Below are 17928 nucleotides of genomic sequence, written 5' to 3'. Positions count from 1 at the left end.
AGCCAAACTTGACACATGTATAAGAGATATAAAGACATGGATGACGAATAATTTCCTGCTTTTGAACTCAGATAAAACAGAAGTCATGGTTTTAGGTTCTAAAAAGATGAGGGATATCCTATCCACATCTCAGGCTACATATAGTGATCTTCCACTGACCTCATCCACAATTGTTAAAAACCTAGGAGTTATAATTGACCAGGACCTAGCACTAAATAATCACATAAAACAGATCACCAAAACTTAATTTTACCATTTAAGGAAGTCCTTATCCTTACCAGATGCCGAGAAATTAATCCATGCTTTTGTCACCTCAAGCATAGACTATTGCAATGCTATTACGCTGGCTGTAATAATACCTGTCTAAAGAGCTTACAGCTTATTTTACAGATGCTCTTTTGTCTGCTTCTGACAGAAGAAGCACTTATCTATGCTGGCAGCAGCTGCTGCTGAACAAGTGTACAAAGTCCCTCTAGATGGACTTGATGCAGTTGCAGGTGTTGCTGCAGGTTCAGAAGATGGTCTACCACATCTTTTCTGAAGACGCTGAGTCCTGCCTGCTTCACATGATTTCTAGTAGCGAATCTTAGCATGCTGCAGATGCTCACTGTTACAGGTGGATTTGTAGCAGTTCCTGTGCCAAACTGCTTTGTTCTGTTGTAAAATAACTGCACTGTAACAATGTAATCATTGGCTGATCTGTGATCACCATCACTACTCTCTCATGGACAAAAACAAGAAATTTGGCATATGTCTCTAGTGATGGGTCATTCACCAGTCCACACATATCTGCCACTGGATACATAGCCCAAAATCTGTTTCTTTTAGAATATGTGTGCCATCACCTGACTAACAGAAAGACACACCTCAGAATATAACCTAACTAGACTGTGCCACTATGAACTATGAAAATGTGCTTGCTCAGATGTAGAAGGCTAGTCACTAATATCACCAACCATGAAGAACAGAGCACTATGTGCTTCAGGTTATTCGATATTCTAAATTCTATGACTGCCAGCTACAGCCAACTGTCTCTCTTTCTCTCTCTTACACACTCACACACACTCACCTGTCTGTTTGTCTATCTGATCCTTTTACCCTTTCTTCAGACTTCAGCTGGTACTAGCTATGTAAACGTCTATTAAACTTGATTTAACAGAGATCTCTGCACTTTTATTTGTGCTCTGAATGGGTGTAGACAAGAACTGGCAGAGCAGGCTAGGCCTACACTCAAGCACACTAATAGGCATGAATTGATAGTATTGATATTGAAGTATTATTTTTTAAGCGGGCAATTTCAAGAATTTTAGGCACAATTTCTTGTTAAAGAGATTAATCATCAGCCTAAAAATGTTTTTTAATGCTGTATTGTTTATGTGGTCCACTTTTGCACACTACCTTGTAGAATATCTTTGATGCAAAGATGCCATGGCTGCAAGTGAAACCTGTTTCACCAAGGCTTTATTTCTGGCATGAACTCAGTTATATTCCTCAAAAGAATTTCCCAATCACATTGTCTCTCCTCAAGACTCCCTTGGAGTTATTTTTCCCAAATGGCAGTTATTTTTCCCAAATGCCAGCCATAAAGCTGGTATTACCTCTGCACTCTAAAAAATGATTCAGAGGTTAGTAGATAAAACTTAAAATGAAGAACATTTTCGACATAAAAAAATTAAGTTTGCTACTTGTACATGTATAGGTGAGTTGACAATTTATTTTAAGGAGTTTGTAATACTGAAAAAGAAAGAAAGCTGTCTGAACTTATTCATATATGGATTTTCAACACACAGTCTTGCTTTCACCTAACAATAGAAAGTATTAAGTTCCTGAAACTTGTAAATCTCGTGACCAAACTTATAAAGCTAATAACACGATTGAACGTTCAGGACCTTCCAGACCACGCCTGAGAAGTAACAGAAATTATGGCACAGGATCCTGTAGCCTGCATCGAACATCACAGGTAATGCAAAAAGTAGTCTAGCCTACTATTTTTGTGTTTGTTTTAAAAGCAACAGCTATCAAACAACGGCACACAGTGCATCAAAATCTTTGTCACGTGACACTCAAATGAAATTAACGCTACAGCTTGCCCTTTTGCTAATTTGAATATTTGAAAAGATGGATTTTAGCTATCTACAGACAGTAGCTATCGTGTCTTCCAAGCTAGCTGCTGCTTGCACGGTAATTAAACCATTTGAAAAGATGACTTTGGTAGCTGGCGTCTTCAAAGTTACCTGCAGCCTGCCCTTTGATCATTTGGAGTTAGTAAAGGTAAATTTAGTGTAATTTTAGTGTCTTCAAATTTCACCGTGGCAGCTGTATTCCGCACTTAACATTTTAGCATTGCTAGTTCTAACACTGCACATGTTTGAGGATCATATTTGGTCGTCCTAGTTAAGCCTAACATTGTCACTATTTATGAAGGTTTGTGGGCCATTTGACATTCTTAGCTTAACCTGAACATAGGCCTAATAGGTAGGCCAACATTTATTTATTTTTGAAGTTTGAGAAATATTATGTGTCAATCCCTGCAAACCATGTAGATTTTGTTCATTTTGTTGTTTGTCTTGAGGTAAATTTTCTAACATTGTGCCTTTCTTTTATACAGATAAATGACGAATTCAGACGGAGCTCTACATTCATTCATTGCACAACTGGACCAGTTGCCATTGCTTTAAAATAAACAATGCTTTCAGAAAATTTAAATTGCTGTGTGCTTTTATTCAGACAGAAGTGAAGTAAGTTACTATAACTTAAAAAAAGATCCATGCAAATTGTTACCTTAATTTTTTTTTAAGTCATTTCAACTCAAGTTGTTTTTGAGTAAATATTGTGAGACTTTTATAGTGAGAAGAACTCAATTAGTTTAGCACAATCAACCTGATTTGTCCTCTAAAAGCTTAATTAAGTTGAACCAACTTAATTATATTAATTTGATCATATAATATAATTCAGTTGTTCTAACTATATAAGTCTCACAATATTTACTCAAAAACGGCTTGAGTTGAAATTACTTAAAAAGATCCATGCAAATTGTTACCTCAATTTTTTTAAGTTGTGTAAGTGTATTATTTTTTAGAGTGTGGTCAGATTGTCAATCAAACTCTGGACATGAGACAGGATTGAGTTAACACAGATTTAGAGAAAGATAAAAGAACATTTCTGAAAGTGGATGGTAGACTATCATTCTCAAACAGAGCACCAACAGTCTTCCAAGGTCAGGAATGAAGGGCCTTGGTCAGGCAGGACCAAGAACCCAATAGTCACTATGAACTCAACCTGAGGACCCTGTGATCAGCAAGAACCTAATGGTCACTAATGAAGGGACAAAACTCTGTGCAGCACTCCATCCTTGAGGTGAACATTTCACCATGACAACCCAAAAGGCCCAAACACGGCTGTGCAGCGATGCTCTCTGACCAAAATGCTTGAATAAATCTGCCAAATGGAATGGTTGAGACTTCTAAAAGTAAGGTGTGCCAAGCTTGTAGGATCACTCCCAAGATGATTGAGGATGTAATTGTTGCTGACCAACAAGACTCTGAATCTTATCTTCTGTAAATGGGCAATTGGTCTTATTTGATAAATTAACAAAACAATCCGGAGCCTGGTTTCCCACCCTCGTCTTTTGGAGTATTGTATGTTGATTTATGAGAAAACAAATGTGGAAAACTTAAAAGGGTATGAAATGCACTGTTAGTAGAGATTGTTAACTGCAGCGACACTTCCATTTGCATCTCAATTTTTACAACACACTGTTTTACAATTGCGTTGCTGTTCTTTTTATTCATTCCGAACATTCTTGCAGACCCAGACACCTTAGTTACCTATTTCTTAAAATGTGGACCTTCAACAATTGTAATCCTCTTGTTAAACAAAGGTAAATGGTAGCCATTGAACACAACTGAGAATCGCCTGTAGACATTTTCCTTCACCCACTTCATCTACTCATTTGTATCATTTCCACCACCTTGGTTTGTTTCAGATGCAACTACATAGTTGTACGACCCCTGACGAGATGGTCAACAAATGAGCGCAATGTTGAGGGACACTTTCTATCTTTTGCTAAAGTATGCATTACCTAGGAGATGGTGTTATTGTAGTTTTTAAAATATATAAATATATTTAGAAAATGTTCCACTTGCTTCTTTTCCCCAACACATTAATTTCAAGTTGGGCTTTAAGGAGGATATGCGATGTCTGGGAGAGCATGTGATTATGTTATATCATATGGTAAGGCTAAGAGTATCCTCCTGCCAGACAGGTCAGATAGTCTATCGGTTCCCCATTCCTGCTCCTTGACAGGAGCGCTTCCCCCTTTCCCCTTAGTTTTGCACGTTCTTGTGAGAGGAAGGGATATCCCAATAGACCTTTGTTTGCCTACAAAAAAGCTGCCATCTTTGCCCATATAAGGAGATCCGGTATCTTCCGACTTTTCCTTTGGGAAAACTTGGCCATTCTGAATTACTGCACCTGTTAAGACGCTTGCCTTCGAGTGGGTATACTGTGATCTTCAGTACGTTAAGACGGCAAACTTAGATTTTTGCTGCCACAGAGCTAACTTGCAATGCAATTTGCCATAGGCAGTTAGCTTCAATTAACACAGAGATCTCCTTATATGGGCAAAGATGGCAACTGAAAGATGTAGGCGACTATTCTTTTGGATTGAGGGGAAGGGCTAGCCTAGAAATCTAGACGCGCCCCTAGCGGCAGCTGCCAGGGCTAGTCTAGCAACTCTCCGTTGGCTTGTGAGTTCCAGATATCGAAACTTAATCAGGCCAATGAAATCGTGTATAGAGTCGTTAGGTGGGCTTAACATAATGATTGATGGCAGAGTTGCAACGGTTTGGCTTGAATTCCCTGCTACTTGTAAACAAATAAGATGGATGTTGCTGTTGGCGAACAGTGTGACACAAGTTAAGCTTTTATTAAGTTGGCAAACGTTTGAACTAGCCAACTAGCTCCGCTGGTGGTAAACGTATGGGACTCATAGTGCTGCCACTGTCCTATTGCGTGCAGAGGGAATTTGAAAGACAACTGATTATCCCGCCCCTCGGACTGAGCACTGCGAACGGTGAGTTCCCAGACCCTACATTTTAATGTGGGTCTGGCTCGTCAGGCTAGGGAAGGGCTATGTACCACTTAAAACCTAGACTTTCCACGAGCTTACTTGAAATTGAAGGGTAAAAGAAATGTCCCAGCATGCAACAGGCACACCAGAACAACACAAGCACAGTGTCAATGTAAAATGTCATTAATAAGGATTTTAAAATGAAAACAATCATTTTTTATGTCACATTCAGTCTAGTCCAAAGGGTCCCGTTCTTCATAGGAAAGTTTTCAAAAACTGCTAAATATGCAAACATTCCCTTACAAAAAACTATGAAACGACATTATATTATCTGAAAACTGCTGCCCTGATTAAAAACACAATACAGCTGATATCAGATGGTATTCTGTCTATAAAGGAGTGGTATGGGAATTTCTAAATTGACCGCAAACTTTTGACCAGTAGTGTATGCAGGTTGCTAGTGACAAAATACTAGTTTTTAGTGTGGTACGATCTCTTTGTAAATTATGTTTAATTAAAATGTGTTCCAACCATCTCGGCTTTCCCTTTTGGTTTCGAAGGGGAATTTTTACCCCTATGGCTTGTCATTCTGTGTCAAGGGACAAGGGCTAGGGGTAAGAGAGAAATGGAATTGGGCCCTAATCTGTCGGATCCTCCTAGACAGGAGAGCTAGCCTATCGATTCCCCATTCCTGCTCCTAGACAGAAGAGCTAGTCTTTTGGTTCCCCATCCTGCTCCCAGACAGGAGAGCTAGTCTCTCGGTTCTCCATCCTGTTCAGGAGAGCTCACCGCTCACCACCCCCCCCCCCTCGAGAACCACCCCTCTCCTCTCCCAGTGCTGATCCTCGGCTGATCCATCTGGGAAATAACTTGAGACTCTCACAGCTGTGGAAGAGAAGGGGGTGTTCATGTTGGAATCATGAAAAATCAAATCACCACGGATACAGGCCACCCACGGGCTACATTCAAGTTGAATGACATTTAGAGGAATTAAAAAAAAAAAAACACAAAAAAAAAAAAAACACAGAGTAAGAACAGTCAAGGCCATGTGAGTATGAAGAATAAAAACAGCACACGATCACCCCTTCCTAGGACGAGTATAAAAAAATAAAGATCATAAAAACTGACCATAACACTGAATAAAAATGGTACGGCCGTTCAGGTCTACCTCACGCATACACCAAAGCACTTTTTTCCCGTTTTTTTAAAGTCTGACTGCATCCCCTCACTTGCGGCTCTGATTCTGGGAGCTACGGCCCATCTCTGCCAGGTTGTGTGTGTGTGTGTGTGTGTGTGTGAAACAGAGGAAGTCAGAGCAAGAACAGAAGCATCCTCCTTAGACGCACAACCCAGCTGCCTTTATCTCACTACCTCTTAAGATGCTAGAGGGACTCGCCATCCTCAACTGCTCTGTCAGCTCAAATGGAACCCAACCAGCAACAGCGATGCTTGGGAGGGGATGCTTAGCCCGCCTTCCCTCACCCCCCTGCACCCACACTGCCAATCATGAGGCTGAGGAGAGTTTGACAACAAAGAGCTAAGAGAGGAACTAAGAGGCAGACGCAAGAGAAGACAGCAGGGATTGGTTGACTATATCTACGAGTGTGTCACTAATACCTGCACTGGTGTGAGTGGAGAAGACGAAGAGCTGAAAGCCGGTTGCTCCGCAGAGGATGGCTATCTAAAAAGCTCTCTCCCTGTGTGTGTGTGTGTGTGTGTGTGTGTGTGTGTGTGTGTGTGTGTGTGTGAGATGTTGTGCGCAGGTAGAGAAGTTGCGCTCACTGAACGCCTGGCAAAGGGTACGCGTGGACGACGAGCATGGATGTAAGTGGGCACTAACGTAGCGCCTGGCAGAGGGTGTAAGTGGGCTCTAACTGAACGCCTGGCAGAGGGTGTGTGTGCCCTGATGTTGTGCTGGCGCCACGGCTGGTGCCCAATTTGCTAAGATGCCGAGCACACACAGCTTTCCTATTTACAGGTCAAAGCGTCACTCCACCACCCCCTCTCAGAAAGGATAGTAAAACAGCTTTAACATAATGACATATGTAATTAAAGATCAGCAAAGCTCAACATCTCTGAAGCAATGAAAAAGTCTGTATTCTTGTTGAAGGGGCAGATATTAAGCAATCACCATGGCTTAGTCACTGAAGCACAATAAAATCATGATTTTTCTTACGTTTCTGACAATCAGTTTTACTTGTAGGTTGTGTAGGCCTATGTTTTTTTTTTTTTTTTTAAAAGACAGACTAAACATTTTTAAAACTTGAAAGCAAATGAACAGTTCTGAATTACATCTATAAACAACCAACAGTAAAAACCTATGGAGTCAACGTGAAGTATGAACTTATCAGCATTTTTTTTTGTTTCACCTTGGAGGAATGCATGATGGCGCAGTGGGCAGAGGAGGTTTGCAAAACTGGACAGGAGAAAATATATACATGTCATATATACATGTCACTGAATCTGGAGAACTGGGTGTTTCCTATATTTATATTTGACTGGCCGTGCCTGCAGAAGAGAATCTGTGGCTGTGGAGAACCTAGAACTTAGAGTCCAAGCACCAAAACGGAGTGAAAAAACGCCCTGAACATTCCATTCCTGTCCAATCAGGCAAGGACTTCCTTTCCCAGAAGCCCAAGTGTTCCAGGCGCTATTCCGAGTCAACCAATGGGCTCTCGCTCCTCTCGTCCCACTCGTATAAAAGGTGTGTACATGTATAGACAATGCTGTAAAACAGGAGTCTCTTCCTCACTGAAAAAGTTTGACCGTATGGCATAGCTGCTGCGCTCACAGACCCCTCAGGGTTTGATCGTTGGACTCTTCCGCCTCGCGCTCCTCCTGAGGCCTTGCCTCCAGCTTGTGGGGGGGTGGGGTGGGGGAGGGGTTGTTGGGGTGGGGTGGGTCCAGAGAGGTCCGCGGAGGTGCGGCCCGGCTCAGTCACGAGGCAGCAGGTCGTGCAGACGGAACCGCTCCCGGATGTGAGGTCGGACGTCCTCATTCTGCCACACAGACACGTGGAGTATGGGTTACACCAAAGCAGACAGATGTGGAGTATGGGTTACCCCAAAACAGATGTAGAGTATGGGTTACCCCAAAACAGACGAGGAGTATGGTTACCCCAAAACAGATGAGGAGTATGGTTACCCCAAAACAGATGAGGAGTATGGTTACCCCAAAACAAACGTGGCAATGTCACCTTTAACCTTGCTGTAGTCTGCACCACTATTTGCCGCCTGAGGTACAAGAATATGCTAGTACCATGCCCTGTATGCCATGCTATATATCAGACCTGTCAAAGTCAAGGCCCCCGCGAATTAAATCATCTACGGCCCCAGGGATGATATTTGATTAGTATTAGAACCGGCACGCAGGCCACAGCCGCCGGCTGCTGTTTTGCACGCACCAATACTCCATTCCCCACAATGCAACGGTAGCCCACAAACTCACATTTTTGCAATTAGTAGGAAATACTTGTTTGGTGTCTTCAAACATAGAGGCATAGAATTAAGTCGTGGTATGAGCGTTTATTCAATGCATGCGTGTGCACGTTGGTAGCAAAGCTAAGCTTCAACCTATTGGAAGGCTATTTAATTATGAAACGACATTTAATAGAACAACGTGGATTTATGCATCTTCCATAAAAAACAGAGCACAGACTATATAAAACACTGTTTGGCATTAAGTATTAAAGTCAGCCAAAAGCTATTAATTAGTCTTAGTTAAAGATAGTTAAAGATCTCCAGATCAGTGATTTACGCATGATCTGATCCGCCATTTACCATTCACAAAAGCTGGTACGTGTTTCCTGAATCCTTACATTCAGGCATTCAAATGTAATTAAATAGCATATAAATATTCTATCAGTGTATGATGCTTGCATGAGGGAAACATCCCAAAACAATGGCACCCATATAACTGCTGTTGTTTTAAGAACTCTCTCTCATGCAAGCATCATGCAACAATGCAAAAACAATGTCAAAAACAAAATCAGTAAAGCAGTACTCTGATGTGCATGTTTTCACAAACTTTTGTGAACAATCTTAGCACTTTAAACATTGACTGTTTTGAAGTGCATGTATAGCAATATAGTATAAAAATAATAATAATTATTGTGTTATCATTATGACAATTTGGTGGGGGGTGGGAGGAGGGGGTGGGTTCATGTAGGTGGGCCCTATGACCCCAAAGTATGCCTTGACTGGGCCTCAGGTCAAAGAAGTTTGAGAAAGGCTGATGTAGAAGACAAAGCAGCAAGGAGGCGTCGTATGATCATTTAAACAAGTTTTATGACCAGGTCGGTGAGGATGGGAAAAATCATACATTTCTGTGCAAACTTTGCCCACACTTCAGTCACAGTCATTATTCATTTAATCATTAAATAAAATACAGTACACGTCTTGGTTCAATAGGTTACGTGCAGTCATTTTAATATGTTTTAATAAATATTGAACCAGTCCGGCCCTCGGCTTGTAGCAAATTTGTTTTTTTGTCCCTCTAATGTATTTGACTTTGACATCCCTGCTATATATGAATATGCTAGTATCAGTGCAAATATTCTGTGCTTGGTGAACAGAAACCATACTAACCTACTCTAGCAGCATCTAACAGACACACACACACACACAGACAGACACATACACGTCCTACCATTTCAACAAGCTTCTCCAGAAATGGGACCAGCTTCAGAAGCTCGTTATCGTTCCGATCCATGAACCAGCTCTCGATGGGAATACCGTTGGACAGCTGTATACACACACACACACACACACACACACACACTTCCAGTCAGATTGGCAAGGTTCAGATACATATTTCCAGTCAGGTTAGCACGCCTGATAGGTGAGGATGCGGAACTCGAATCTTTTAGCACGACTCACCTGGTAGGCGAAGGCTTGTGGCGAGTTGTCTATGATGATCGTCTTGGACAGGTCCCTCCCCAGAATATTGAGGTCCTTGATGTAGTTTCCCTGGACACACACACAGTGCTCCCGGAATAACCTGTGCCTGCAGCAGTCACAAACGAAAGGGAACGTCTGTCATTAACCACCTCTAACAGCCAAACACAGACACTCACACACCAGCATCAGCGCTTCCACACACCTGACCAGCTGTTTCTTAGGGTCCAGGATATTTAGCAACTTGTCAGCATACACCTTCTTAGAAGCAGTGAAGAGGATGATCTGAGGAAATCATAACACAATGTTACTGCCGAGTAGAACAGTGTCGCAGTAATGAATCACGCAATGCTAGCGTTAACATAAGCCATTTACTGCTGAGTAGAATAGTGCCCCAGTAATGAATCACGCAATGCTAGTGTTAGCATTAGGCATTTACAGCCAAGTAGAATAGTGCCCCAGTGGTAGCCAAATAACTCTTACCTCATAAATCTGAGACATGCGCTCCAGAAATTCTCTGAAGAAAGGCCTTAACCTTACATACACCTGGAAAGGACATGGCATTTCAGATAAGTCATGACAACATCCATAGATAGAGTCTCCCATTTCTACACCCCTCAAATCAATCAGACCCAGAGATAGGTGGGAAACACCACACATTATTTTATAGTAATATTCCGCAGCCTGTAGTGAGGACCGTCAGTGTGTTTAACCTGAGTGAAGAGCAGTCTGTGTTTTAACAGTTGTCAGTGTGTTCTAACCTGAGCAGCGAAGAGGCCGGTATTTAACCGGAGCAATGAGCATCGTGAGAGAGTGTTAACCTGAGCAGTGCGAGTTGTGAGTGTGTTAACCTGAGCAGTGCGAGTTGTGAGTGTGTTAACCTGAGCAGTGCGAGTTGTGAGTGTGTTAACCTGAGCAGTGCGAGTTGTGAGTGTGTTAACCTGAGCAGTGCGAGTTGTGAGTGTGTTAACCTGAGCAGTGCGAGTTGTGAGTGTGTTAACCTGTGCAGTGCGAGTTGAGAGTGTGTTAAAACTGAGCAGTGAGTCGTGACAGAGTGTTAACCTGAGTAGCTCACCTGGTAGATGACGTCCTGGAAGAGCACAGGGAAGGTGAGGGCGGCGTCCTCCAGCTCATTTAGACTGCAGTGGACCAGGGTCTCGTCCTGGAGGAACACAAACGCCAGCCAGGTCACACACATGGACACTCTTCACAACGCAACACAGACCAGCATCTACAGACACAACGCAAGACACACCAGCATCTACAGACACAACGCAAGACACACCAGCATCTACAGACACAACGCAGCACACACCAGCATCTACAGACACAACGCAAGACACACCAGCATCTACAGACACAACGCAGCACACACCAGCATCTACAGACACAACGCAAGACACACCAGCATCTACAGAGACAACGCAGCACACACCAGCATACACCAGCATCTACAGAGACAACGCAGCAGACACCAGCATCTACAGAGACAACGCAGCACACACCAGCATCTACAGACACAACGCAACACACACCAGCATCTAGAGACAATGCAGGCTCCATACATGTATGTGCACATACATGTGCGTGCACATACATGTACGTGAAGTAATTACTAAATGTGTGTGTGAAGTGATTAGTAAGTGCACGTGTGTGTGTGTGTGTGTGTGTGTGTGTGTGAAGTGATTACTAAATGTGTGTGTGTGTGTGTGTGTGGTGATGACAGCAGACGCGTAGCGTTCAAGAATATTTTACTTTTTTAGAGCGGGAGATGAGTAAATGGGCATTGAATAAACAAAGTTGGGCTACGCAAACAAGCAGTAAAGCTAATAACCAGATATACACCAGTTCTGCGTGGAATTATTTGTATTCATGTATTTTGACAAGTACATTTTAATTTCCTTGATATTCCATGACTTTGCCCCAAAAATAATTTAAAAAAAATTGACTTTCCATGTCTGGAATAGAGTTCCAAAATTCCATTATATTCCAGAAATTCCATGACCTGTGAGAACCCTGAATTACTAAATGTGTGTGTGTGTAGTAATTACTAAATGTGTGTGTGTGTGTGTGTGTGTGTGTGTGTGTAGTAATTACTAAATGTGTGTGTGTAAAGTAATTACTAAATGTGTGTGTGTAAAGTAATTACTAAATGTGTGTGTGTAAAGTAATTACTAAATGTGTGTGTGTGTGTGTGTAAAGTGATTACTAAATGTGTGCGTGTGTGTAAAGTGATTACTAAATGTGTGCGTGTGTGTAAAGTGATTACTAAATGTGTGTGTGTGTGTGATATTAAATGTGTGTGTATTGTGTGAGATATTAAATGTGTGTGTATTGTGTATGTCAATAAGTCGAAGATTAGGGAGAACTCAGACGTCCTGTTGTGAGAGTGTGTGAGCAGTAGTGACTAAAATTTGATTGGTTTTCAGTGTTGTGTGATGTTACTGTGAGAACTTTGTGGCACACATCTCCTCACCAGGTCGAGGACGAGGGAGAACTCTGGCGTGCTGCGGGTCTTGAGAGGAAGAGCCGGCTTACGGGTCAGCTGTTCCTCAGTCAGCGGAGGCACGTGCTTGATGAAGAAATACCTGGACACAGTAAATGAGTGTGAAAGTGTGTATGGTGTGGTGTGTGTGTGTACGCGTGCAAGTTAGTGTGTACTCACGGGTCGAACACCTCCCAGTCTTCTTCATATGACCCCTCAGGAGGGGGAGAGGGAGGGGCTGTAGGGTAGCTGCTGTCTGTCGACCCCACTGCTGCACGCGCGCACACACACACACACAAATATTTAGAAGAATTCTCACAGCAACATGACACATCAAGCAACTTCTACATCACATAACACTGAAAACCAACCACATGTGCTGTCAATTCTGGTTCCATTGCAGCACTTAAGAACTGTGCTTAGAACTTGCTTCCCATGATTTTACGCAAGTAAAAATGTTAGGGGTTGAAAGCTTTGGGGTTTCGCAGCATGTTAACCACCCAAAACAATCTACAAGGACACTTTTTATATGTATAAGTTAAGGCATTTATTTATATGTATAAGTTAAGGCATTTATTATTCTGCAGTCATTTTTAGATCATTAAACATTTAATATATTAAAGCAGAAATCCGGCGAGTTTTCACATAGATCTCCGTTTCTTGAGGTCACCGAGTTCTGTAGGGACAAAGAGAAAAAAAAACAACAATCGGTTTTACCTAGCTCGAGTTGCTACAGCCAGCAGCTAATGCAGCCAGGCAGCTACAGCGCTCTACTCTGGGGACATGTACATGGGAGCTCACAGACATGCTCCCAGAGTGTAGCACTGTAGCTGCCTGTCTGCGTTAGCTGCTGGCTGTAGCAACTCGAGTTAGGTTAAACCGATTGTTTCCTTTTTGTCGTACCGACAGTACTCGGTTACCTTGAAAAATGGAGATCTACGTGAAAAATCCCTGGATTTCTCCTTTAAACATTACTTGCTTTGCATCAAAACTGCACTATTTCGCTACATGACCTGCATTAAAGCGATTGGTACCACACTGGTAATTGCACTACATGGACAGGCGCTGTGTTGCACGTGAGCCTACCTGTGAGAGGGGGCATGTCCGCCTCGGTGACGATCTCACCATCCTCCACGATGGAGTCGGGGGCAGGCAGGCCGGGAGAGGGCACCTGGGCGGTGGGGTAGAGGGTCACGCCTCGGTTCTCGCTGGCCGCTGTGGAGGTGGAGGTGGGTGTGCTGCTGGGGGTCTCCTCTGGGGGCTCCATCTCCAGGTGCTTCACAATCTCCTCCGCTTCCATCGCCTGCCCGGGGGAGTCCGACCCAGCAGAGGCTGCAGGACACACACACACACACACACACAGTATAAGTATATATAAGTATATATACTTTTTTGATCCCGTGAGGGAAATTTGGTCTCTGCATTTAACCCAATCGTGAATTAGTGAAACACAAACAGCACACAGTGAACACACAGTGAGGTGAAGCACACACTAATCCCGGCGCAGTGAGCTGCCTGCTACAATGGCGGCGCTCAGGGAGCAGTGAGGGGTTAGGTGCCTTGCTCAAACCGGCAACCCTCCGGTTACAAGTCCAGAGTGCTAACCAGTGGGCCACGACTGCCCTAAACTTACCCAGAACTGAGCGAAGAGAAGAGCAGAACATTTGTTCAACTCAATGGATTGGCGCAAATAGAAAGCAACACATCATATTCATCTTCTATGGTGCAAACACACACATACTAATACACCGACACATGCAAACACAAACACCTACACATACAGATAGACAGACAGACAGACAGACAGACAGACAGACAGACACACACACATTATTTCTTGTGTTTGCGCTGCAGAGACGACCGAGCCTCCAGTCTCACCATTCTTGTTGGCCGGAGAGAAAAAGTTGAAGACGGGTGAGAAGATGGTTCCGAGGAGCGTGGTGCGTGGCGGGCTGGTGGGGACATCCGCCTGGACCGTCAGCTTTCCGTTCGGCTTCACCGGCTTCCCATCGCGGCTCACCGTTTCTGCAAGAGGAGACAGGCGCACAGCAGTACAGCATCGTCAGTTAGCCCAGCGCCACGGATCAAGGAAAACGGATCACGCTGGCATGCTGATCACAAACACAATCACTGGCCTGAGGCCTGGGGATTCCTGCACTAACTGAACTGATCCCCATATGATGGTTTTGCATCAACATGTGCCCAGTTGGCAAGGACTAGATGAGTTCATTTGGAAAAGCCATTTGTTCCATGTTTTGCTTGTCTGGTCATTTTTCCTCAAATTTTGGACAATAATGTCTAAATGGAATATGTGTGTTGCCTTGAGAAGAGACGTGTTTGTTGCCTTGAGAAACCAGCTGACGTGGATTGTGGGGGGCAGCTCCGACGACTCACCTCCATTGGCCGGGTTTTTCCGGCGTGTTCGTGGGTCGGCTTTGGTGCCTGTGGTTGGAGTTGAGGTGATCAGGTTGCCGTCCACATCACTATCCATACGGCTCCTTTTGGCAGGGGTACACTGATCCACCTGAGAGAGGGAAGTGCAAAATTAAAATGGAAATCAAAAGCAAAAAAACCTCACTTGCGCCAATGATATTAGCTTAGTGCTTGTAGCACAATGACCATTATTGTTGAACCTAAACTAAACAAGTAAGCCGTTTTAAGAGACCAGACAGACCCCTGACTGATGTCACGTCCAACCAGACATGGCCCCACACAGAGGCCCTCCAGTCAGAACAGAATCACGGCGTGGTCCTGTGGCGTACCTTGACGGCATTTCCTCTGATGAATCTTTTGATGGTGGAGAAAAGGCCGGTCTCATTCTTCTGCATCCTGGCTACTGCGGTGGCAGGGGCGACGGAGTGGTCGACCTCGGAGTGTTTTCTCTTGGCCTGGGCGCTGCGCTTGGGTGGGGGTGGGGGTGGGCCGGGCTGCTGAGACGCCTTGCGCACTCTCAGCCTCATCGTCCCAGTCGTCACATGAAAGACTGGCAGTGGAGCACATGTGCACACACAAAACCCCACGCACACACCTTACTGTTAATATGTTGCCAATCAGAGTATAAATATACAGCAAGTTGTTGCACTGTTGGACTTACTCATTTGCACTATCACCATTGCACTACCACCATGACACTCATTTACACAGAGCACCTTACCATACCTTACTATGCACAGAGAATCACAGACTCAGTCCCTGCCTCAGTCATTGCAAGCGCCTCTGATTGATTAATCACCACTATGTGGATACTGTTTTTAGAATTGATTTAGATTAATGTTAGTTAGTATAATTTGTATTTTAGTATATTCTTTATCTTCTGTCCTTATTGCTTAGTTGTGTTTTTATATTATATACTTTAATTACTCTTTCTGCTGTTAAAGAATGTGTTTGTGTTGTCTGTATGCTGCTGAGACCTTGAATTTCCCCTGGGGATCAATAAAGTATCTATCTATCTATCTATCTATCTATGTCAATTGTTTTTAACAAGCAATTACCTTAACACAATTAGATTGCATTATATATAATATCACGTATGTTCAGAAAAATGCTATATTGCTACAGATGGTATTACCATAACAGTTTCCATTTACCATTTTAACTCATGATCAAAACGGAGATAAACTCCAATGAACTGGTGAAAATGTTTACTCGTTTCCCGCTTATTTTCTCCTACCCGTTTCGGTTCTTATAAGACTGCACTCTAAATGACTTATTGCATTCTTGGTCAACTCAGAACAACCCATGTAATCATAATTAAACGAGTACTCATAGATTAACGTTATGGATGGAGTATAGAAAACAACACGGTGAGAGAGTTCGGTAGCATAGTACTCTGTTAGTAGACAACCTTAAAAGTGGGCGGGGTGAGGCATGGAACTTGGACGCGGTGACCGTCTAAACTCTAGCCCCAGGCAGGAGAAAGTAAATCCGGCCTGTTGATATACAGACGTTCTTACACGATGTGTGGACGAATGTAGAACATGTTCAGTAAATCGGCAAAAGCCGGCATTGTCACTTACTAAGCCATATGAAGATTTGACAGTCAGGCTAACGTACACGAACTGCTTACTTACTAGTCGAGCTAGCTTTAACGTAATCCAGTAATGTCAGTTAGCTACCTTTGCTACACTGCTAACGTTACCACTAAAAATCAAATTTAAATTCATTCGCAAATCATGTTAGCTAGCCTTAACGACTGTGGCAGTGAAGTCACTCGGCTGAATTTTCCACTTACTCCTATAACGTAGAAATGTGGTTGCTTCTTGGACACGTCTGATTTAGGATTAATTAGCTATGTAGCTTAAACTAGCCACAATATTGACATGCTAATATTGGTTAGCATTAGCGCATTGGAATCGCGCATAGGCGGAGCTGAGAAATGGTCGCCACGAACGATTTTCTCAACTTACGACACAACCAACATCTTACTATGAGAGAACATCTTGACCAGTTTTTCAATCATTTAGGCAACTTACAAGTTTTCCACGCATCACTCGGTAGAAAAGATGAAAACATACTAGGACACAGCTGCTAGCTACCTAGCCAACTACATGTTCTCGTAGGACATACCTATGCTAGTGTACGCGAGATTGTACACAGCGACCGTGGCGTAGGGTTACGGCCATATGGTTACGGCTATTTATTTTGCAACATGATAGCATTGTAGCTTGCTACATTTTGAAACATACTTACGTCCCAGCGCTTACATGCCCGGAATGGGGTTAACTAGCTGAAGTCGTTGTGCTTGAAGCCACAACGTAGCGACCCTCCTCTGCTCGTTCGTCAGCCTGCTTTTCTCCGTTGTGAATTTCGAGTCAAACCGACAGCTACACGACAGCTACTTGGGACGCCATTTCCCGCCTCCTCTCCAAGATTCCTGAAAAGAACCCGGATGGTTGAACCATCTGCGCAAGCGCATTTTTGTGTGAAATAACAATGTTTACTTTAGTGTTCATTTACGTTCAGTAGACCCACGCAAGGAGCATGACTGGCCCACAAACCTATGCCACAAACACGATTCCTAGTCCTGCATACCATCAAATGTACTTTATCCAATGTATGCGGTATTTCTAGTACAATTTAAATCTTATTATTACGACTGATATGAACAGGTAACCAATGGAACAGAGACCAACTGGTGTTGGGTAAAAGAATGCATAACACACTGAAGTCACCACGGAATCTTCATTTACATAGGCTACATATTATGTTATAAAAAGTACAATTAAAATGACACGTGAATAACGGCCGTCACTGAAAGCGAAGGCAAGACAGAACATCATACGCTTGATCCAACAGGTAGTGTTTTTATTATTTAAAAGTTAAGATAGAAAATGCCCTTCTTGCAAGACCAAATGAATGTGTTGGAATAATCAGATGCTTACATGAAGGCTTTACCAGTAGTTTCACTTTTACACGAAAAGAGAACCCCTTTGCTAAGCAGACAGGGTGACACATTACAGGCTCTTTATCATATTAAT

The 17928-nt window shown here is 43.1% G+C and overlaps 1 protein-coding gene across 2 annotated transcripts; it reads right to left on the bottom strand.

Annotated features, from left to right (window-relative positions):
- Window positions 1-5959: 5959 nt before the first annotated feature.
- ctdspl2a (CTD (carboxy-terminal domain, RNA polymerase II, polypeptide A) small phosphatase like 2a) lies at window positions 5960-17323 on the bottom strand. 2 transcript variants are annotated; one of them, XM_048256606.1, is made up of 13 exons: window positions 17141-17323; window positions 15214-15434; window positions 14846-14975; window positions 14330-14476; window positions 13538-13783; window positions 12632-12722; window positions 12443-12554; window positions 11042-11128; window positions 10450-10512; window positions 10172-10251; window positions 9949-10075; window positions 9719-9814; window positions 5960-8070 (listed from the first exon to the last, which is right to left on the bottom strand). In XM_048256606.1, the coding sequence occupies exons 2-13, from the start codon at window positions 15409-15411 to the stop codon at window positions 8005-8007; spliced, it is 1443 nt and encodes a 480-aa protein (XP_048112563.1). In that variant the 5' UTR covers window positions 15412-15434; window positions 17141-17323; the 3' UTR covers window positions 5960-8004. The 2 variants fall into 2 exon arrangements, with proteins under 2 accessions (XP_048112563.1, XP_048112562.1); XM_048256605.1 differs by lacking the exon at window positions 17141-17323 and adding an exon at window positions 16924-17104.
- Window positions 17324-17928: the final 605 nt, after the last annotated feature.

The sequence above is a fragment of the Alosa alosa genome, chromosome 11 (genome assembly GCF_017589495.1).
Source record: "Alosa alosa isolate M-15738 ecotype Scorff River chromosome 11, AALO_Geno_1.1, whole genome shotgun sequence".
NCBI lineage: Eukaryota > Metazoa > Chordata > Actinopteri > Clupeiformes > Clupeidae > Alosa > Alosa alosa.
The sequence above is the reverse complement of the archived record's forward strand: the minus strand, read 5'-3'. Positions and strand labels throughout refer to the sequence as shown.